Here is a 22,630-nt window from a genome sequence, read left to right as displayed (position 1 = left end):
TCCTTTCGTATCCCGGACTCCGGTTGCGTGCGGCGGTCCAAGTTGGGGCTAACCGGATGATAACAACCGAATTATTTTGCCAATTTATGATCGCCGAATTGCCGATCGGCAAAAAAATCAGTTTAGCAGAATTGCCGCGACAAAATCCAACCCTGAATGGGTGGGATTAACCGGTTTGGTGGATTTTCTACAGAAACTTAATGCGTCTGGTGTCTGCATCACCAGGCATTTAGAATATGTGCGAGGGAAAGGATACGATGTTCTTGCCGTAAAAAACTGTGGCAAGACTTCCAAAGTCAACAAGGAGACTCGGAACGACGAGTGTAAGAAGTTCAGCGTCATGAACGAGCCTTTAGAACACTATATTGGTAGTACAGGGCTGCTACTAATTATAGGGACACTAGATTGTTTTAAGCTGCTCTCACAATACGAGGAGTTAGATGGTGCCGATCCAAGTAACATTTGCCTAATGCCTAATATATAGCGGTAACCATCTTTTTAAAAAAATGTACATATTGCAAATTCTAAAGTGAAGTTGCCATTTTAGGGGGTGTTCTTGTCGATAGGGACACAACCTAGAAGTCGGGATACTGAAGCGACCATTCGTTTTGATTGGCTAAAATTATTTATAAAGCTACAAACTGTACATTCCTCACACGCGGAATCCGCAGGCACCTCCACGATGTCAAGAGGCAAGAAACTGTCTGAGGAGGATATTGGACGGGTAAAAGCGCACTTGAACCCCCAACGCCCAACGGTTGTACGTACAGCAGGAATCATGTTGTACGTACAACATGTTAAAAGTTGGGCTATTTTGTTGCAAAAGATGGGCAAACTTGAGAATGCACAGGGCTGGGGTTGTTGAGATCAGTCTCTTTGGCAATAAACAATACAGATTCTCCCCTTGGTTGGTGGCTGAGAGCTCATTTCGAGAAAAGACCTGAAGGGGAGACACGTGTGCACGATGGCCCCGCCTCGAGAAACACGTCGCGAACGCCAGCAGTTCCTGCAACGTCTGGATGGCCGAGCTGCGCACGACTGAGAGCTCATCAGGAAGGAGCATGCGGCGTACCTGGCTGGCGAACGAGAGGAGGATGCTGACTTCGGAGAAGATCCAGCACCTACACGCAGCGCGACAGCTCGTCCTCTGCTTCCGGCTCCGATCGGCAAAGATGCCTCTTACATGCGTGCGCAGCGACGTTTGATCTCGCAGCAGCAACGTGCTGTCGCCGCAAAGACGTTGGCAGGCTCCGGCAAGAAACGGTTAGCTGCTAGTAGGGCAAAAGCTTGCCCTCTAATGACGGCTTTAGTGTGGTGGGATAGAAAACCCGTGCAATTCTTGGGGACTGGATCGAGCCGTGCGATGGAGGAGTGTCGTACGTATATGCAAGAGGAGTGCTGTTTCCTATTCATCTAATCTATGTTGTGCTTGTTATCAGAGAGGCGTACACGTGGAACACACGGCAGACGGACTGATCTCCCTTGTCCTGCTATGATTCGAGACTATCACAAATGGATGGGGGGCGTGGATGTCCATAACTAGCTGCGCCTCCAGCGTTACTCGTTGCAGTTGCAGACTTGGTGCCAGAAATACTACAAGTCCATATTCTTGGGGCTTGTGGATGTGGCGATTGTGAATGCGTATATCATCTTTCGTGAGGCACAGAAGCGAAATAATGGGTCTCCAATGTCGCACGCAGAATTCCTAGTGGAGCTTCATGCCCAGCTGCTTGCTCTGACCAAGTACGACTTCGATGAAAGTGTAAGTCCTGATGTTGTATCTGTATCATGTTGGATAATGCTGACATGTTGTATGACCCACATGCTGTATGTTGACAGCCAAGACCACAAGAGACCGCAGCTGGCGACGAGCTTCCACCCTTGCCACCTGGCCACGAACCTCGGGAATGTCCTGAGTACCAGATCGTGAAAGGCGTGCGCAAGCGCCGGCAGCGCCAATGCAAAGTGTGCGCAATTCTGAAGCGCCGGGTGGGAGAGCGTCGAGCCACCAAATACTATTGCGATGCCTGCAGCACTTCTGATAAAGCTCGGTACGTACGAATTCGACATGGCTGAAACGACTACTAACTGCTGCTCGTTATGTACAGCATGTATCTGTGTACTCGTATTTGGCCGCACCACTATCCTGGCAACGCTCTGAGCTGCCACCAGATCTGGCATCACAAGTGGGCAAATGGAGCAAAATGCCCCAGGGCACGATGTGGATGAGGATTCCAGAATCGCAAGGCTGGAGGAAAGGGTAAGCGCCTCCGCCGAAGTAGTGAAGGAGAGGAGGAGGAAGGTATTAGCGAGGGGAGCGACAGCGGCAGCGTAGCGCACGACGACGACAGGGAAGGTAGCGAGACTGATTGAGCCGATAACTGGTGGTGGATGAACGTAGTGCTGCAATATGTGCCTTTTTCTTACTGTATTCAATTGATGTGTGTTTGGTTTCGCTTTTCGTTGTCTTCAAACTCCCCAGCTTTGCACCGGTTTGATAGGCTTCGTACAGTGTCTTGATAACAGATATATCGACACCTTTTTTTTTAAACTCCATCATGCTGGATGTACGCCATATTCAAGCAGTCTGCCGGTGTATACAGTAATCGCTCTCCATTCCGGTACTGGTATAAAACAATATCCCCAAAATATCGATACAATCGCTTTAAGGAGGGTGTACTGACGGGGGTTCTGGCGCGAATCGCTCAGCTCCAACCATTTGAAGAAGAGCACAGTGATCATAGACTTCAGATCATAATTCACATTAGTTTATACCCATGGGGAGCTGGATGAAGATACAGCAGAAGCGAGGCCTCATCCCGGCAGCAGATTGTCCCGACATGACGCAAGAAAAGCTGGCTGCGTGGGCAAAAGCTTAACACAGTAAGCGTACCATTGAGAATTGTTTTCGCCATACGGGTATTCTTTTTAATGCCGCTGATGAAAGAAGTAAAGCGGCCGGTCACACTAGCTACGGACCCGATGTAGACGTAGAAGATGTTATTATCCTTGCCTCTCAGTTAACCTTGTAAATGTACTGTAGCTTTTTTCTTTAAGAAAATAAATCAAATCCTAGGATATGGTCGGACCACGATACCGGAAGTGAGAGCGATTATTGTATACAACTTTGATCTGGTGTACATACAACATGGTGACGGGATTTGCAGAAATTGTCTTGTTGTGCATGTACAAGAAAGGTGCTCGGAATTATACGAGACTATAGTAAAGTCGAGTGTTGCACGGTTTTACATGTTGGATGAGTACTATGTTGGATGATTTGAAATAACGTCAAAAAACGGCTTGGGCGTTGGGGGGTTAAGGATGGAAAAAGCAAGCGCTGGATAGCACGGTTAGAGACCCGAAGTACGAACGCTGTCTGCAACGTATTGAAAGCTCCTAATCGTGCAAAACTCCACAAACGACTCGGAAGGCGACCAAAATTGACCAAGCGTCTGATCCGACAAGCTGTTCGACTTGCTACCGTATTGAAAACTACCGTCTAAACGTATTTCGAAGGCGATTGGCCAGGTGCTACGACCCAGTACCGTCCGTAAGATACTAAACTCGTCTAAAAATTGCCAACTGAATCAAGCGGAAGCCGGCTCCGACCATCAAGCCTCAGCACAAGGTGGACCGGGCGGACTTTGCCGCCAAATTGCTAAGTACATGAAAAACGCGTGTCTGGCGTCGAGGAATCTTTAGTGATGAAAAGAAGTTTAGCTTGGATGGCCCGGACGGGTACCAGTACTACTGGCACGACATCCGGAGCGACCAAGAAGTCTTCTCGAAGTGGGCAAGCGGTGGAGGCAGTGTCATGGCGTGGGCGGGTATGAATCACGATGGAAAGACCGAGATCGCGTTCCTTGAGGGAAGGCAGAACTCTGCCTGCTACACTAGTACACTCGATACGTACTTGGTTCCTTTCCTCGGAAACCTTCGTGAAATATATGGCGTTCGGATGCCTATTTTTCAGCAAGATAGTGCCTCTATTCATGAATCTAGGTTCACAAAAGCCCATATTAAGGCCCTTGGAATCCGGAAACTAAAGTGGCCTGCCAAAAGCCCCGATTTAAATCCAATTGAGAATGTCTGGGGCCAAGTAGCGTGGTCGGTCTACGAAGGAGGACGTCAATTCGACACTAGGGACGAGTTGAAGGCTCAGATCAAACGAAGCTGGTGCAAATGGCGCAAGTAGTTCTCAAAAATAGAAGTGTTATTGATAAATAGAACAGCTTCTAGGTGGCGTCCCTATACCTAGATAAAAACTCCTTCTAAAATGGCAATTTCACTTTAGAATTTGCAATACGTACATTTTAAAAGATAATTGCCGTTAGTTGTTAGACATTATGCAAGTGTTTCTTGGACCGAGCGGCACAAGCTAACTCCTCGTATTGTGAGAACAGCTTGAAAAAATTAAGTATCCCTAAATTAATAGCAGCACTGTTTTCTCCACTGAAGAACTACCACAGCTAAAAATGCAGGGAATCTGCGACCATCACTACCTGCTCATCGAAGAGGTTATTCGCTTGAATTTAACCACAGCAGAGAACCGCGCCGAGACTTGAGGAAGTTATCGAGACAGGGAAGTGAAGAGCTTTGCGATATTGAGGAAAAAAGTGTTTTTCTTAGCAAGTGAAAGCTGAAAGACGGCCCTCAAGTACCCCTTTGATTCACTTGTACTAATCCACTGTTCAAGGCTCGTATTATATCTTACTACTACCGGTAGTATAATATCCAGTAGGATACGACCAGAGTCATGACAACAGCGAACACCTCGTCGAACGCGAGCACGTTGACCAGTCCAAAACTATGGCTAGCAAACGGTATCTACCGGTACGACTCTGAGTTGCGACGCTGTATTAGGTCTCTCTTAGCGTATACATCGTTTTACTTGGTGTCACCCTCATCCTTCCCAAACACATATTCGTCGATGCGATGCACAAGCCACATGACATTACGCGGTGTATTACCCACCTGCTTCTCCATCTGCGCCGTCAGTCGTCGACACGAGTCCACATACCTGTCACTGAAGCCATCCAGCCGACGCTCCCAGAATTTATACATGGCGTTCACCGAGTACTTTGTCTTCTCCACGACTCGATCCTTCACTTCCCCCAAAGTAATCGACGCGGGTACAACCGCTGGCCCGCGAGGCGTCTGCAGTCCACGCACCACTTCGCTCCCCACGAGCGCCTGACCGTCGTCTGTCGCCTCTGCGTCCTCAAAGTCGAACAGCTCATCGTCATCCTCGTCAGTCACCAGCTCATCGTCCTCGTCTCCGTCTTGCAGGTCGCCTCTGTTGCCTACGTTCTTCTGGAGCTCACGCTTGATACGTTTACGCTCCTCGATCTGCTTCATGAGCTCGTCATTGTCCGTGTGGATGGCGATGATGCCCAGTCCCTTGACGTGTGGCAAATGTTTGCCCTCTTCCATCCACGAGGGAGAGTACGCAGACAGTCCGACGCCAATGAAGGTGAAATCTTCCTTCCTAGGGTGAGCTACAAAAAGAAAATAACCATAAAATGTGGTTATTTCTTTTTTTTTAACAAAAATAAAGAGAAGAACAAGGTAAACGCATGTTTCTCACCTGCGCGCTCTCTCATTTCCTGCAGACGTTCACGACTGGAGTTGAAATTCACTTGAATACCCTTACATTCCGGGCTTCGACGCTCCCGCCACATGGCTCTAAATGATTGCAATATTTCCCAGCACTTAGTTTACGGCGTGAGCTGAGGGTTATATTGCAGCGTGAGGATGCCTACTTGGTGTACACGCTAACGCCTACGCAATAGCTGCATGGAACCTTGTCCCTAGGACTTGTGGGTGGCGCATTGGCATCTTCTCCGCGACGTTCCGGTGGCACTGGAGGCATCGTCGTTTATATCCGAAAATGGGCAACAAAAATCTGGACATTATTTTTGCATCTCAGATTTGTTATTGGGTCTCTCAAATTTGATTTATTGAAGAACCCCAAAAATCATGAATCTACGCCACGTGCACATTGAGGTAGCGGCGGCACAGACTGCAAGCGGGCGCAGTCGAAAGCTACTGGCGATTCTTGCTACACCGGAGGAACACAACGATGAGGCGCATGAAATCTTCGACGAGGCCATGGTGTATCTCCATGGATTCCCAGACATGGGCGTGCATCCTACCAAAGTGGATTTCGCTTCTCGAGTGCCTGCCAAACTTGCCGAGTTTTGGGTAACCCAGAAAGATAAGAAAAATATCTTTCTGACCTTTAACTTCGGCGGCGTCCCTGGGTCGGACAATGAACTACGATTCACAGACAAACTCATCTCCTTAGAAGTTGAGGACATGGTCGTCGTGTGCAACTACATTCGCTCTCATTTTCTAGGCGGAAAGGGAAAAGTGCATGCAGTTGGTCTCTCCACTGGAGCCATTTTGGGCGCTTTGTTGCGTGATAAACACGTAGTGGATACCATCACAGTTATCGCTGGCTTGTTGGACATGACAAAAGGTGTTCATTTCGACTTTAACAAGCTGCAACTGGAGCAAAGCGAGCAGCAAGGCTGGTGCTGGAAGGAGTTCTACCTTGAGGAAGGTTGTCCGCTGCCAAAGGACGTTGAACTGTCTCTCGATGGCGTTCAACCCACCACCAGATTGACTGATGAAAATGCCCCTTCAAAGATTTACGTGCGTCTGGATAAACGCTACATTGACGAGTACTACGACGGGTCGCTGGATATCTTGAAAGCTGTATCAAGACCGGGATTGCCGCCGTTTCTGGTGATTCATGGCGACGCTGATACGGATGTGCCATATCCGAACGGAGAGGAATTATTTGCAGCCGCAGCTGAGCCCAAGACTTTCTTGGCGATCCCGAAAGCCAACCACTTGCTGTCGAACTCAAAGCATTTGAAGAAAGCGCTGCGTGCGATTGCAGAGCACGTTGCGAGGCAACAACAGGAGTTGTCGAACTGAGTGTTCACTGTGCAAATAGGCAACCAGTATAGCGATAAGTGTGCCAGCTATCCGAATATTTGCGCCACCTTGCACTGACTTCCGTGGTTTGCCGCACTGTGAATGCTCGCCCGTCCGCAAGGCTCAAAACTATTCGAGCGAAAGTCTGTACAGTTCTGTTAAAAACGCCGAGCTTTCTTATATCTAAAGGCTTAACATACACAATTCAAATACCCAATATATCAATGGACTCGGCAGATGAAGTCGAAGCGTGAAACACATTTGAGTTCTAGCGGCCGAATGCTAGGAATAACACGACTCTTGTTGCCTTCACTGTGTTAATAGATCTGTGGACAAATGTTGTTCGGCAAGGGTGTACAGTAGCACATACTTAAGTATCGCTGAAGCACGCCTTCTTCCTGCGAGTTGTCGTCAAAAAGTCTGCAACAACAAGACGCTTTCTCGATTTCTGGCGCAGGTGTTCTCCAGGCAAAGCGAGACGTTCACGAACGCCATCATCATCAACTGGATATCAGCAAAATGCAATCATCAAAGCGGCCACCCAAGATTCGTCGTAGGTTAATGGCCTTTTGGTAAACTTTCTTGAAGGCGTAAGCCTGGACTAGAAGTCTGGAAATCTAGAGAATGATTGAATGGCACGCGGCTCATGTGCAGCCTACCCTGTATTAATGGGACCATGTGCCGCCATGAGCAAGCGATGTTGTCATGTGCCTGTCCAAGCTCCATGATGGTTTAACGAAGACCGCCGAAATCGGATGTTGAAGCGTCTCAACCGGATTTCAACGCCGCAATCCAGACCCCAAGCAGCATTTTGAATTGACTTTGTATGGAGCTCGAAATGAGCAAGCAACAAACTCTCGTACATAAGACGTGCACTCACCAAGCAACCCATCTGCGTTCCAAAGCGATTGGCAACTTGTTGCCGTGGACATATCAGACCGAGGCGTGTGTATTTTCAAGCGCCCGGATTTATGAGCTATTTTAGCTGCACAATACTTAAACTGCGGCAGCTATTCCGGGCAGCGCCCAACTTGCACACAGATCCAGCAATGCATTTGCAAGTGCCGGTATCCTGTTTGTCACTTTGTTGCTCGTAAAACTTGTTTTATAGGTTCTCCGTACATTTTCGTCTGCAGTACTGTACCCATTTTGTTGCTTCTGCCAATGCTCTTCGAGGACATTGCCTTCGAAGTTACCGGTACTAAAACTGTAAGTGGACGCTACACTTGTCGAATCTTTACATGCGCATGTAGTACATGATGTACAGTATTATCCCGGCCAAAAAGGCTTGGACAAAAATGGTAATATATTTTATCTTAAATTAGAGGAATGTAACTCCGCAACCGTAGAACCGATTTAAATGACTACGGTGGCTTTCGTACCATGTTCATGAAGGATTTATGGGGTACATGGAAATGGGTGAGCTTACCGTCGGGACTCCATTGTCTCCGCTCGATTTGAGCACGCGCATTGAAAAGGCGAGCACGAATGCGCGCGTTCAGCGGCAAGTTGCCGCTGGCAACTTGCCACTTCGGGTGTCACATTCGCAAACTTGCATCAACATAAAGCGAGAAGGCAAGGTTGACCATCGTCCATCGTCCTGTAAAGTACTGTACCCGGTCCCAGCTTTATCTACACTCTGCCTCATCACGATTGGCTTTTGCAAAAAATCCTCGACCGTTTCGCATACACATGCACGTCAGTGCCGATTGGTCGAAACTTGGTAGGCTCCAAGCAGAAAACTCGTGCAATACAATATCCTTCGTTTTACGTATACACGAAACCGTTTCGTCAACGTTGAACACATACAACATCTGCCTGCAATATATAATGCGAATCAACTTTCCAGTTGCTGACGTCAGCACTTGAGGACGAAAGATGCATTTGCTTTCATTCCTGCATTTGCGGTCAAGCACGCACACCGCCTCTAAAACTTTTACCAACACTCTTCACTATGCCGAACAAGGTTTGTCTCGTGGGCTCCGGCAACTGGGGCTCTGCCATCGCCCGTATCATCGGCGAGAACACCAAGAAGTTGCCCGAGACGTTCGAGCGCGACATTAACATGTGGGTCTTCGAGGAGCAAGTGAACGGCCGCAATCTCACCGAGATTATCAACTCGGAGCACGAAAACGTCAAGTATTTGCCTGGCTACAAGCTGCCGGAGAACATCATCGCCGTGCCAGACCTTCTCGACGCCGTGCGTGGCGCCGACATTCTCATTTTCTGCGTGCCACACCAGTTCTTGGGCCGCATGTTGGTCTCCATTAAGCAACAGGGTCTCAAGGAGGGCGCTATGGCCGTCTCCCTCATCAAGGGCATTGACTTCGACGCGAATGGAGTCGTCCTGGTGTCCGACCTTATCCGTAAGGGTCTAGACATCGATTGCAGTGTTCTAATGGGCGCAAATGTTGCCAATGAGGTGGCGGCTGGCGACTTCTGCGAGTCTACGCTTGGTTGCGCCGACTTGCGCCACGGCGCTCTACTCCGTGAGCTGTTTAACGCTCCTACGTTTCGCGTGGACGTGGCGCTGGACCCGCACGGCGTGGAGATGTGCGGCGCTCTAAAGAACGTCGTTGCACTCGGTGCTGGCTTCTGCGACGGCCTTAAGTACGGTGGCAACACCAAGGCTGCCATCATCCGTATTGGTCTGAGCGAGATGAAGAAGTTTTGCTTCAAATACTTTGACGGTGTCAAGGAAGACACGTTCTTCGAGAGTTGCGGTATTGCTGATCTAATTACCACGTGCTTTGGCGGCCGCAACCGCAAGTGCGCTGAGGCCTTTGTGACGCAAAAGACCACGTGGGAAGAGCTCGAGAAGACCATGCTCAACGGCCAGATGCTGCAGGGTACGCTCACGTCTAAGGAAGTGTACGCTATTCTCAAGGAGCACAATGCCACTGACCAGTTCCCGCTGTTCACGGCCATCTACCGTATTGCCTTCGAGGGCGCCGAACCTGCCACGATCACGCAACTCGAGTGCGCGCAGTAAGGCGAACGTAGTATGAGTAATATATTGTCCATTCACTAGACCAGCAACATGGATACTTTTTCATTTATCGAGATACGTCGTGCATTTTTTTTCCTTGTCAAAGTTTGTTGCTGCCACATCAGCTGGCAGCCACTCGTTTTTGCCCCTCCCGTGCCAGTGCCAATATTGTTAGAATCGCATTCACTCTGACGAGCATGAGTGGCAACTTTCCAGGCGTGTACAAGGAGCCATTCGCGCGCGACTACGAGCGTCTGCAGCGCAATATTACTAAAGAGGCATGTGAGCAACTGGACGAGAAGGGATACGTGGTCATCGACGACTGCTTCGGTCACGGCTGGGCGAGCGCGTTGCTCGAGGAGATGCGCTGGCTCAATGGCAACAACCATTTCACGCCCAACAAGACGCAATTCGCACTTACACAAAACGGCACGGATGGCAAACCGCAAGCGTTCCACTTCATCAAGCCTCATATTTTTGAAGTGGATTTACACGATGCTTCGCTGCGCACCAAAGTGCCTGAACTTGACGCACTTTACCACTCGACAGAGTTGCTGGATGCATTGACAAAATATTTGCCACAATACGATTTGCAATTTAGCACTTCGGACCGGACACTCAAGTTGCAACGCAATGCCGGACACGGTGGCTGTTTCCCTTGCCACTACGATAACCCGGGGGCTCCAAACAAACGAAAGGTCACGTGTTTGCTCTACCTCAACGAAGGTTGGAAACAAGGTGACGGTGGCGAGGTGCAACTTTTCCCCTTCTTGCAACAACCTGTGACTGTTGCACCGAAAATGGACCGCGTGGTGCTTTTCCAAAGCGATTGGATGTTGCATCGAGTGTTGCCATCTCGCGCTGAGCGTTATGTCCTGACAATTTGGCTGGATGGTGCCACAGTGAACACACCGGAAGACTCGCAGTTAAAACTGACTCAGAGCGATTTGGCCGATTGGTTAGGCTTCTTGGAGCGATTGCGCCGATCTCCAGTGCAACGATTACTGTCCAGAGGAGTGTACGAGGAGGAATACTACGAGTCGTTGATGGAATGCATGCAAAGCACGTCCACTGAAGGCTGCGTGGAGCTGCTCAAGTCGCATGAAACACATCTGGAGAACGTCAAGCGCAACATTCCTCTGTACAATTTCATCAAGCGACTTCGAGATGTTCGGGAAATGAACAACGAAGATCCCGTGTACTTAAGCTAAAGTTGTGAAATTTATTCAAAGTGTCGTGGCGAGGACAGTCGGGTTAAAGCTTGACGCTACTCTCAACTTCCGGTTTCTTAATTATTTCTTCAAGTGCGCTGTCTTCCACGCTCGTGTCCGAGGACGCGCACGTTGCGGCTTTCTAGTAGCACACAATGGCCGCTTGGAAGTCTCTGCGAACGCCTTTGGATACTTGGTGGCGTATGAAGAAGGGGTTCTCGGGAGACGTCGAGGTCTCCATGGACTGGATTTGCAGCTCCGGAGACGACGAGGCCATCGCAGCGAGGTAACTGGAGTTCTCTTCCCATAGGTGCGGAAGATCGCAGTCGCCTCCAAGCGTCTGGATGGCTGGAAGGCGGAGAAACAACAGAGATTCAGATGAAAATGAACTTGCTTGTTTTCTACATTGATTAAATCCACAGTCCTCTGTATCTACCACTCTTCTCCTTAGCTGCCCTGAACAGCTGCACGTTTCTGCAATGCCTGCTTCGAGCCCTTGACCGGACTCGACGCGTGGCCTTTGATACCTTTGCGTTGACTCCAGACTGGAGTCCAATCTCCGCAAGCTATATCCGGATACACGTCAAACAACCGGCATTTAGAACAATTCGCCTTAAGGTAAAATGCCAAATAGGGGCCGGTGGCCAGGCTTATCTATTTTCATTGGTCACTACTAAGGTATCATATAAGAGATTACTTAGCTTAATTGGCACGACCGTCACATTTTATGCACTTTTAATTTGTCCTACTGAGCGCACCATAGCTGATGTAAAACAATTCAATAACCAGGGAAATATACAATGTGTCAGCTTTTGATTGGTGCCAAGGCCATATTTTACTTTTTACTAGATCAAAAGATACAGTCAAAACAAGAGAAGGTAGATTTGAACGGCACTTAATTGGCATTTTCCCTTACTATTCCTTCCACCACAATGAAAAGACCAGCAGCAAAAAACTCTCTCCTTGGCAAAATATTTTTTCTATCAATGTTTGTAAAGTCTAATAACGCAAAGTGAGTCTGGCGCACTTCTGGCATTCGCCAAGCATTCGCAAAAACACCATGAGAAGCAGGCGTTCCAACGTAGCGGCGAGCGAGAGCGAAAGCGAAACCAAGCGCGTCAAGATATTCGAAGGTGATGACGAGCCCGTGACATACGATGTCCGGCTGGAGAACGAGATCTATGTGAATATTGACCTGCTCTTCAAGTTCCCACCTTTCAAGTCGTATTTTTCCCAGCGCTACAAGCGATCTGTCAAGCGCTTCATCTCAGATGAGAATCTCCGAGTCATCCTTGTGACCAAGAAGAACGTCGAACAGGGAGAATTGCTGGCGAAACCCTCCTACAGGTCCAAGAGCGACATTCGTTTGGTGAAAAGAGACGAGCATGTTGTGCGACTGGTCAAGATGGCGAAATAGAGCTCGTACCCTCTTGCACCACCTGTGACCAACGACAAGGATCTTGCGTTCTTCGTGGAAAAGAGCGGCGTGCACTACCAAGTGGAAATGCGTGGCGAGCGCACAATGGAGGGCATCGACTTCAAAGCGAAAGACGTGGGAACGGTGTTTGAAAGCGAATGGTTCGTGTAGCTAATTCAGCGTCCTGACACCACGTACTGCGAGTCCATCGACTTCATTTGGGTTGCTCTACAAGTCAGGGAGATTCTCCCCGATTCACTGCCTGACCGCGATTATTCAAATCAAGGACATCCCCGAAATTGTGACACTTCTTTACAAGAAAATGACCACCACTCTCCACAAGAGCAGAAACGAGCGTATCACATTTATGGCAATTGTTCGGGAGTATGGACGGCCCGACGTCTTCCTGACTAAAACTTGCAACCCCAAGTGGAACAAGATTCTGGAAACGATACCTTCCGAGATTCAGACAGCTCAATATCGACCAGTCATCGTGGCTCGCGTGTGGCAGCAGAAACTGCAAGCAACGCTTGACGATTTAAACCAAGGCGTTCTGGGATGAGTGCGCGCGCGGATTTACGTTGTCGAGTTTCAAAAACAAGGGCTCCCCCACGCTCACATATTGATTATTTTGGCTGACGAAGACAAACCTCGAACGCACGAGATCGTAGCCCAGATGGTATGCGCTGAGACCCTAGATAATGATACAAACCCTTAGCTGTAAAAGACGGTCATGTTATGCACGCTCCATGGTCCACGCGGGCCTGCAAACCTTTCCTGCGCGTGTATGAAGGACGGCAAGTGCAACAAGGGGTATCCGAAGCCCTTATCAGAAGTTACACAAGCCACTTCCAATGGATATCCAGTGTACAGACGACGTCGACGGCAAGAAGGTTTTCTTAAGTTCAAAGGCAGAGAATACGACATAACTACGATCAACCAGTGGGTTGTACCGTACAACCCGTACTTATCCCAGAAGTACAACTGCCACATCAATGTGGAAGTGTGCACGGATATAACTGCGGCTAAATACCTGTACAAGTATGTGTACAAAAGGACCCGACATGGCTTTACTCACTGTGGAAGAAATCCGAGGAGGGCAGTAGACTGCGCGTCGAGAATCAAATGATATTCTGCGTTTCTTGAGCGCCCGTTACATTTCTCCTGCTCGATTTCACGATTCACGGAAAACCCATGCGGTGACACAGCTAACGGTTCATCTCGAGTCAGGCCAGACAATTTGCTTTCGCGAGACGGAAAACCCGGAGCGGCTTTGGCACGTAATTGTCACACGATGCTGACCAGATTCTTTTAGTTGTGTGCGAGCGAAGAGCCTCAGAATCATATTGCCAGAACGATGTTGTATCAGGGCATCCCTAACGAGTTCTGCTGGAAAGCGCCGGAGAAAGGGCAGCCGAAAAGGTGGGTTCGCCGGAAACAGTATCAAGCCGCGGCTGGTCGCATGATTCACGTGTCTCCTCGAGATATGGAGCGGTTCTATCTTCGGCTACTGCCCTGCCAGCGTAGATGCCCAACGTCGTTTGAAGACTTGAGAACGGTTGACGGAATTGTCTGCCGGGCATTCCAAATTGCGGCGCGGGAGGCTAGACACTTGGAGAATGACAGCGAGTGGATTTCGTGTTTAACGGAACCAGCTGAGTTCCAAATGCCGTATCAAATACACCTGCTCTTCGTCAGCATTCTGGTGCATTCAGCTCCAGCAAATGTTGATGTTCTATGGGATCGGTTCGTCGCTGATCTTTCCCAAGCCTTCGCACGCAAACATCAGGCTTTGATGGCTCCCTTCAAATCGACGTTAGTCGAATTTGAAACGCTGATGAGCATTCATGAACTACTTGAAGCGAACGGGTATGTGGTAGAAGACTTCGACGAGCTTCCTCAGTTGGGGTCGTTCCCAACATTGAATCGAGAATCGCTTCGCCAAAACGGCTTACTTCGACGTGAGATCACTGGATACGATGCATCAGCTTTGGAGACGATTGTAAAAACAGAAGATCAGCTGAACGAAGGACAGCGAGTGGTTTACGACCAGATTATTGAAGCAATAGACTGTCCTCAGGAAGGCAATAAGTTAATTTTTGTCGATGGCCCGGGTGGTACTGGAAAATCTACGCTGCTTCGAAACATACTGACCAAAGTCAGACTCTCGGGGAAATCGCCATCGCTGTGGTGTCTAGCGGTATTGCCTCACTCTTGATCATGGGTGGTAGAACAGTTCATTCTACATTCAAGATCCCTTTGAAACTGAACGAGAGCTCGACGTGCGGTATCAGGAAGAACTTCCATATTCATCAAGCATGCAAGTTTGATTATTTGGAACGAAGCACCTATGGCCCATCGCCACGCATTCGAGGCAGTAGACAGAACACTGCGGGACATACTTGACAACGATACCGAGCCTTTTGGGGGGAAAGTGTTTGTGCTTTCGGAAGATTTCCGCCAGATTCTCGCGGTCGTGAAGAATGGAACACCCGTCGAGACAGCGAACGCTTGCCTCAAGTCGTCTAGACTGTGGCCCCAATTTTAGACGTTTCGACTAACGGAAAGCATGCGAGTGCGTAAAGTTGAGACTGCGGACACAGCCGAGGAAATGACGGGGCTCTCCGAGTTCCTGCTGCAAGTCGAAGAGGGAAGGCGTGATGTTAGCCATTCCCTAGGGAGCGATTAGATGAAGATTCCACGCGATATGCTGATTGAGAATCCACCTGTGCCCGGGGATGAGGACCAGGAAATTCGGCCTGGTGTTATTCCAAGAGGCATGGATCGGATAATTGACGAAATGTATGGAGAGACTAGCAACTCCGAGGTTGCTACCGACGAGTATTTCGCTAAACGAGCGATCCTCACGACCACGAACGCTATCGTGCACCGCATCAATGAAGCGGTGATCCATCAATTAACCGGACAGGCGCGGGAATACATGTCTTCCGATTCTGTACAAGACGACGGTGACGGTAATTTCTTCGAGCAGGAGGTACTACACTCGATGAACATCAGTGGAATGCCTCTTCGCAAGCTGACTCTCAAGGAAGATATGCCTATCATGATGACGCGGAACCTGAATCCAGATCTAGGGCTGTGCAACGGAACACGGCTTCGAATCGTGGCCGCAAATCACACGTCATCCACGCCACAAACATGACAGGTGAGCTACAAGGGCAACACGTGTTGATTCCCCACATTGGTTTCATCAGTGACGGAGATATTCGGAGGTTTCCAATTCACTTGAGACGCAAGCAGTTCTCTGTCCAATCGGCCTTTGCGATGACCACTAACAAGGCGCAAGGACAAACGGTGCAGCACCTGGGGCTGTATCTTGCTACGCCTTGCTTCTCCCACGGGCAGCTGTACGTGGCGATGTCGCGACTTACTTCAAGTTAAGATTCAAGGCGCTGGTCGAGTACCCAAAGCTGGAGGGGGGGGTACATCAAGAACATTGTCTACATGTAGATCTTTGGTTCGGAGTAGGAATGTTCAATTTCATATGCATTTAATACATCACGTTTACATAAAGCATGTTTACACCGGAGCGCAGCGAAGGCGTGAGCCCTTCCCCTGGGACTAAAACCGGCCACCGCCGCCACGTAGCGGCGGCGGCCGACTAGGCGCTACATCTGCCACTCTCAGATCTCCCTACAAAGCCACAAATGGAGAAACTACCAACAGGGCCATTGCTACCGCATGGCTATCTGCCTGTGGGCCTTGTGCTTTCTGACACGGAAGTTTTGTCGCTCGTAGCGGAAGCCAAAGTACGTCCGTACAACGGCGTCTTCAATCGCGTGGGTGGTAAAGACGACAGCTTCCGACAGCAATCGCGCGTGACCTCTCGCACCATGTCATCGCCTCTACAGGAGTTGAGCAAGGCGATAAAGGTGGTTGTCGCCATGCAGCACCCTGGGTGGGAGCCTGGTACTTTCTCTTTCATGCGGTCGATGCCTGGGGGCTCAGAGCAGGAGCCCCACCAAGACTACCAAGAGAGTGACTTGGTGAGAGCCCGTAACCTTCGCCCGGATGGTGTTCCAGCCAGCATGATTTTCGCTTTGGAGCCCGGCACGAAGCTCCGCATCTATGCTAGCTGCTTTACTGCAAGAGACAACTCCAAGGCGCGCGTCGTGGACATTCCGGTTGGATTCTGTATTCTCTTCAGAGGTGACCTCATACACAACGGAATGTCGTACACCACAAGTAATTACCGCATTCACTGCTACCTTACCTACGCAGGGCTGAAATGGACACCAGATATCGCTCACGACGCACTTCCTGAACACGGAGAGTGTATGTAATGCGACAAAAAGGTGGAGAAGGGTCAAGCAATTCGGAAACACCGCTTCTACTGCGAAAAGAACCCCAAGGGGGCTGCGAACAAACAGAAGCGCAAACGTGAGTACGAGGAAGGTGAGTACAAATGTGTGGTATGCGATGATGTGTTCAAGCACCAGAGCTCGCTACGAGTCCACAAGATGAGGGAACACTCCGCTTAGAATTGAGACGTACGGTTAGCTTAAATGAAAGGAAGATGATAAGCCACCTGACTGGACAAAATTATGTTTACTCGTTTTTAATTGGTCGAGATTTTCAACTTTAGTACTGCGTTCCAGTTACAATTAGCGTTCCCGTTACAATTCTTCTTTTAAATGTGAAAAATACCTGTTTTCTCTGTGGTTTGTTGTTTAGTGTCCTTCACAATGTATTGATAGAATTACGAATGTGTTTAAATACCCCCACGGCCTCGCTGGTAAAAAGGGTGATTCGAAAGGCTGTACTTGATCACCAGCTTGAGTTCCAAAAACTTGAGGATTCTGAGGGGCATACAGAGTGGACCTTGGAGGTGTAGTCGGGTGATTTTTGTCACTTCGTTCACTATATGTCGGGTCGCGGCCAGACCCTCTACTACCTTGGTTTGCTAGCCGCGTTCTGCGCGTGCTTTTCTTGGACCTACATTGGTGCAGTGTAGCAGGATCTTGAATTCTCACAGGGGCAGTCCTATTGTCGCAATAAATCCACCATTGCTTGTCGAAATGATCTGGAGTGATGTACTTCCTTCCATTCGACTCTATGGCTGCAACAAGGTCGTGGAGACACGGGCGACCATGGACAGCACGGAACTCCCCGGAACAAGGACTACGTTCAATTCCACCAGAGACAATTTTCTCCGCATCCATCCACAACCTCTCTGTGTCTCTCAAAGGGTTTATCGTGATAATCCTGACAACTCGATTGTATTTGATTTTTTTGCAGCAACTGAGGCGCAATCGTTGCATGTTGAACCATGAGCAAACTTGTTTCGGAAGCAGCAATTGTCCACCGGCTACACAGCTTCTTGATAAACTGTGTACAAGTCGCATTGGCTTGATTTCAATTTGGCTTTGATCTTGGCATGCGTTCCCTCGACAGTAGATGTGTCTCGGACACCGAAGTGGGTGTGCTTTCTTGTGCAGTATCTCACAATTCGCGACTTGTACTTCCACTAATGTAGATCCAAATAGTCTGACACCACCTTGCTCTTTGAGGCAAGGACCTTGCGCTTTTCGTCAAACTCTGCTTCTGAGATTGCCTCCACCGCTTCAAAAAACGTAGCCATGAAGGGATTGGTTTCCCAAGAGCTCTCTTTTTTTTTGTCCCGGGGCTGGGTTCTCGACGTCTACTTGGTCTAAGTGCTTTCTGGCCATACTTTCTACGTTCTTGTTCATGTGCCAACGGCATATCAGCGAAGGTACGTCCGGATAAACACGGCCCAGTGAATTCAGACAGGCGAGATCTCGATCAGTGAGAATGACGTTAAGAGGGTCTATATCGCTCTCAATCATGAAGAGACGTAGCATGCTGAAAGCCCAAACGAAGTCTTCTTCTTTCTCACCAGAAAGCCAACATTGAGCAACAGGAAAAACCGTATTAGCTCCGGTAACAACAATGATATGGAGCAGCGGGATGCGATGCTTACTCGTCTTGTAGCTGCAGTCGGAAACTAACACATCATGGTGAAGCTTGTAAAGCTCAGTGGTGTCGAGATGTGCTTAAATAAGGTGGGCTACCTAGTTCGTTTCTCGATTGACGCGCCACTTGTGATAGAATTTGTGCTTTCGAAGCTCCACGAATAGAGCTTCTATCGCTGTATGAGAAGCCACAAATAAACAGCATTTCTTGTGCTGGCGATGTCTTTGGCGATCACGAAAGAGTCTGGATCGGCTCTTACAAGCGTAGCTTGAATGGTCGAAACGGCAACCTCTGCAGTCTGGCGTTTCACCAGGTCTGACGTGGTCACCGACGTTTGCTCCTGATATCTTTGAGGAGCACGGTGCCTGACAGCAGCATGGGCACGAAGGTCCCGGGATGGTTCGTGGTTATGGTGAGCGCTCCGTGTCATGCGAACAACCTTCCAAGGCCCGTCGGTTTCTGCCTTGCTGACAGCATGCAGTGCAATGCGCATGGGGCATTCTGAGCATTTTGAACCTCGCATGATGCGCGTTCGGGTCTCATCGGTCAAGTGCTGAGTGTTCTTCAATGCTTCGGCGCGATCGCACTCAGATCTGTACGTCCCCGAGAACATCTATAACATGGACGAGACGGGGCTCTGCTACGCTATGGCCCCCGCTCGCTCCATTTGCACCAAACGAGCACGTGGCGTAAACAAAAGCAAAACAAGAATAACCATCGCATATGCGGCAAACGCAGACGGCACGGACGCCCTTCCCGCGCTGTTTTAGGGTCGTGCGAAGCAGCCCTACTGCTTCAAGAAACACACTGCAAAGGAGCTGGATATTGACTATTGGGCCAACAAAAAGGCATGGATTTAGTTTGCACACATGTCCGTGTGGATTTTTTGCTGCCCAACACTACCGCGTTTCTGCAGCCGATAAACGCTGGAATCATCGCTGCGTTCAAGCAAGCGTACAAGACGAAGCAGTTGCTATGGGTCTTTGGCAAAATCAAGCACGGCGAAATTGTCAACAAAAAGGCGTACGTAGTCGATCAGCTACAGGTTATGATGTGGAGCAAGGAAATATGGACTGAAATGCAAGGTAAGTCAACTAGAAAGCTGCTTTCGCCACACAGGAATAGTTTTCGATGGAGTGAAGGGGGACAATTGTGAGGCTGAGTTCTCTAGTTACGGAGGTGATGACACAATAAAGGACATCATAGTCCGTTGAGCTTGTTGGTACATTTATTTATACGTAGAAACCTCTTAAACAATGTTTTAAATAATAAGATAGGGTTGGACCTCGCTACCGGAAGTGAGAAAGATTGCTGTAGAAACTTTTCCAATCCCAAATCGGGATTCCCAATCACATCATTTTTCATGAGAACGAAGAGGGGCGGCGTTATTGTCACACTCCATTGGGAGAACTAACGATGGCCCTCATCGGGAGGGCACTCGCACAAAACGTACACGGTTGGGATAGGCAGATGAGATAGTCAGTAAATACCAGTATCGTACCAGTATTAGATGGATGTAGACGAACGGCAGACGAACCACAAAAGGCTGTCAAATACAAAGAGTTCACCAATGAGTAATACCGGCCCTCAACGTGTTGTCATCTTACCTCCACCTCAATTTGTGTACGCGTCGCATGACTTAGCTGAAGAAGCGTTGCATCAGTGGGCTAAAGATCACGGGCTCAATCTTTCACATCGCCGAGTTCGGTACACAGACGACACTGACAGGAAGGTGTAGCACGGAACTGTGATATAACTCCTGCAACTTTTGACGGCCAGTTCCAACAGCGTCAGAGTCGGCGGACTGCCAGGCGGCTCGAGATGACTGGCTTGGAGGCCAAAACCAGGGAAGTTATACCTCTCTAAAAAGATCGTATCGTTCGGTTCATGATATTTAGTTTAAGTAGTACCGGATTCGAGAGTGATTACTGTACACCGCTTTTTCTAGACTACAGTACATGTACCTATTTTTTTTGTGAAGACGCTTTTTGTTTGGGCTGTCTTACATTTAATGCGCTCTTGTTATTTACCTTAACGCGATACATTTCGCTTAACCCTTCTAGCCCCTCTGTTTATGCTGTATTATACAGCAAAAGGAATAAGCTTTCCTATAGTATGACGGCGTACCTGTGTGAAGTTTATCTGTTTGTAGCCCCCTTCTAGCAATCGAGCCGGATTCTAGTACAATTTATGATGCTACCAGTAAATGCAAGAGTCCTAATTGGCTAGATTGATGGATACATTTTGTGCAAAATCGTGAAAAATGTCTGTAGCACTCGTTACCCTTTCACACTCGATGTACGGAAGTCGTCGTGGCGATTCGCGCCAAAACTGGTGGCGTGGAGAGCGCTGCAGCTACCCCGCGCTTTCCGCGGAGAAAACTTTTGCCCATTTGTCAAGCAAAGACTTGTGTAAACAACAAATGGGCAAAGTTTCCTCCACATTAGATCAGAGGTGAGCTACTCGTCATCTACTTCCTGCAGCTTTCTTTTCCTGAATCTAATTTTCTTTCTCATGTCCGGTGGGATGATGGTGCCATTCTTCCAGGTGATATGCCATGTCTGATGGCACGTGTCGGTGTTGCCTCGCTCCTCTCTGCGAACCTTGTTGCAAAGAGCCACGCGACCCCCAAAGGTAAGCGAGCATTCTTCACAAGAGTACGGCGTCTCGAAGCTGCGATGTTCCTTGTCGGAATAGGCCGAACATACTTTGCATAAATACTGACGGACTTTGTTCTTGTAGGTTTCCGCAGTTTTTGTCAGCACGTGCGGTTGTCCTGCCAGTGGGGTCGAAAGTAAGTTTTGGGCGTGCATGTTGCCTTGAAAGTCCACCTTTTGCTGCGCAAGCAGCTCCACGTGTAGCCGCGCCAAATAGTCAGCATGGGTGGGAACAGGTTTGCCTTGCTCTTTCATCACTAACTTGTGGATAATGAACCCATTGACTAATGCCATGTCAACGATACCGAAAAACAGGTTCTTGTAGTAGGATCGATGGCGCAGTGCTTTCTGGATAGAATAGCGGTGAAGTCGCAGCTGATCGTGTTGGTCTACTCCTCCCATGCCTTTGTTGTAGATACGAACCAGCTCGGGGCACGCAACTTCAAGAGAGACGCCATCCCCCTTACGCTTTCGCTGAACAATAACCCGTCTCGTGCTGCATCCCGTTGCCATGAAGTTGACGATCTTTGAATCCTTCCAGCTAGCGGCGACCAACCCTGGGATCCGTGGATTATACGCGACACGGTACGCTCCGCGCTCAATTTTGTTTGCAGGTTGCTGAGGTTGCAACTGCTTTTGCTTTTTCTTACTGGGGAACTGGATCCGCTCGCTCCAGCCTTTCCGATTCACGCGTGTTGTACCTACTGTGTAGATTCCCATCCTCAGAAGGCGTTCGGCTAGCTGCACGCAGGTGTAGTAGTTGTCGGTGACGACTAGGCGCTTTCCAGGCTGCCCTCGCAATGCTTTGGTCAAGTTGCGGATCACCGCTTTCGAAATAGCTGACTCGGTGTCTTCTTTCCCGCGATAGATCTCTATTCTGTATGATTCACCATAAACACACAGCATTAGATACCATCCGCGCTCTGCTGTAGGCTACATCATAAGACGACTTACCGAGAACAGTATGCTGTATTAGAACAGCAAACCATGTACAACTTGGTTCCCCACTTCGTTGGTTTGTCCTTCATGTAGATTCGCATCGGGTTGTATTGATGCCTGCTGCCAATCATCCCTTCATCGAAGGAAAGCGTGGAACCCAATCGGTATCCGTTTCGAAAGGTCGTTTCAATCATCTGGAGGACAGGACGCAATTTCCAAGCTTTGTCTTTCTTACGCCGGTCGTTCGCGTTGTCATTGAAGTGTAGATAGCGCGTGATCTCCTCAAATCGCTTGCGAGTCATGAATTTGCCGAACGTGCCTCGTGGAATTGCCCCATTCTCAGACGTCGACCAGTGATCTCCTAGTGAACGCCGGTGGGCGCACAGTGCACGAGCTATAAGCAGTGCAATGTAGTGAACTATCTCGTGAGCTTGAAAGGGTTTCACCTTGCTCAAAGTGTCTTTGATATTCGATAACGACTGGACTCGACTATCTGGGTGTGTAAGTTGCCACTGTT

General features: G+C 49.0%; 4 protein-coding genes across 4 annotated transcripts; 3 read left to right on the top strand and 1 right to left on the bottom strand.

Moving 5' to 3' along the window:
• Window positions 1–4,887: 4,887 nt before the first annotated feature.
• Window positions 4,888–5,872, bottom strand: PITG_04067 (uncharacterized protein; the record flags this gene model as incomplete). Its single annotated transcript, XM_002905735.1, has 3 exons — window positions 4,888–5,498; window positions 5,588–5,685; window positions 5,763–5,872. 2 exons carry the CDS (start codon window positions 5,679–5,681, stop codon window positions 4,888–4,890), a joined length of 705 nt encoding a protein of 234 aa, XP_002905781.1.
• Window positions 5,873–5,979: 107 nt separating this feature from the next.
• PITG_04066 (serine protease family S09X, putative) lies at window positions 5,980–6,945 on the top strand (the record flags this gene model as incomplete). The annotated part of the gene is made up of 1 exon (XM_002905734.1): window positions 5,980–6,945. One exon carries the CDS (start codon window positions 5,980–5,982, stop codon window positions 6,943–6,945), a length of 966 nt encoding a protein of 321 aa, XP_002905780.1.
• Window positions 6,946–8,899: 1,954 nt separating this feature from the next.
• PITG_04065 (glycerol-3-phosphate dehydrogenase) lies at window positions 8,900–9,937 on the top strand (the record flags this gene model as incomplete). The annotated part of the gene is made up of 1 exon (XM_002905733.1): window positions 8,900–9,937. One exon carries the CDS (start codon window positions 8,900–8,902, stop codon window positions 9,935–9,937), a length of 1,038 nt encoding a protein of 345 aa, XP_002905779.1.
• Window positions 9,938–10,131: 194 nt separating this feature from the next.
• PITG_04064 (uncharacterized protein) lies at window positions 10,132–11,145 on the top strand (the record flags this gene model as incomplete). The annotated part of the gene is made up of 1 exon (XM_002905732.1): window positions 10,132–11,145. One exon carries the CDS (start codon window positions 10,132–10,134, stop codon window positions 11,143–11,145), a length of 1,014 nt encoding a protein of 337 aa, XP_002905778.1.
• Between the last annotated feature and the right edge of the window lie 11,485 nt (window positions 11,146–22,630).

The sequence above is a fragment of the Phytophthora infestans genome, genomic scaffold (assembly GCF_000142945.1).
Source record: "Phytophthora infestans T30-4 supercont1.5 genomic scaffold, whole genome shotgun sequence".
NCBI lineage: Eukaryota > Oomycota > Peronosporomycetes > Peronosporales > Peronosporaceae > Phytophthora > Phytophthora infestans.
Note: the sequence above shows the minus strand (reverse complement) of the source record. Positions and strands in the feature narration are given on the sequence as shown.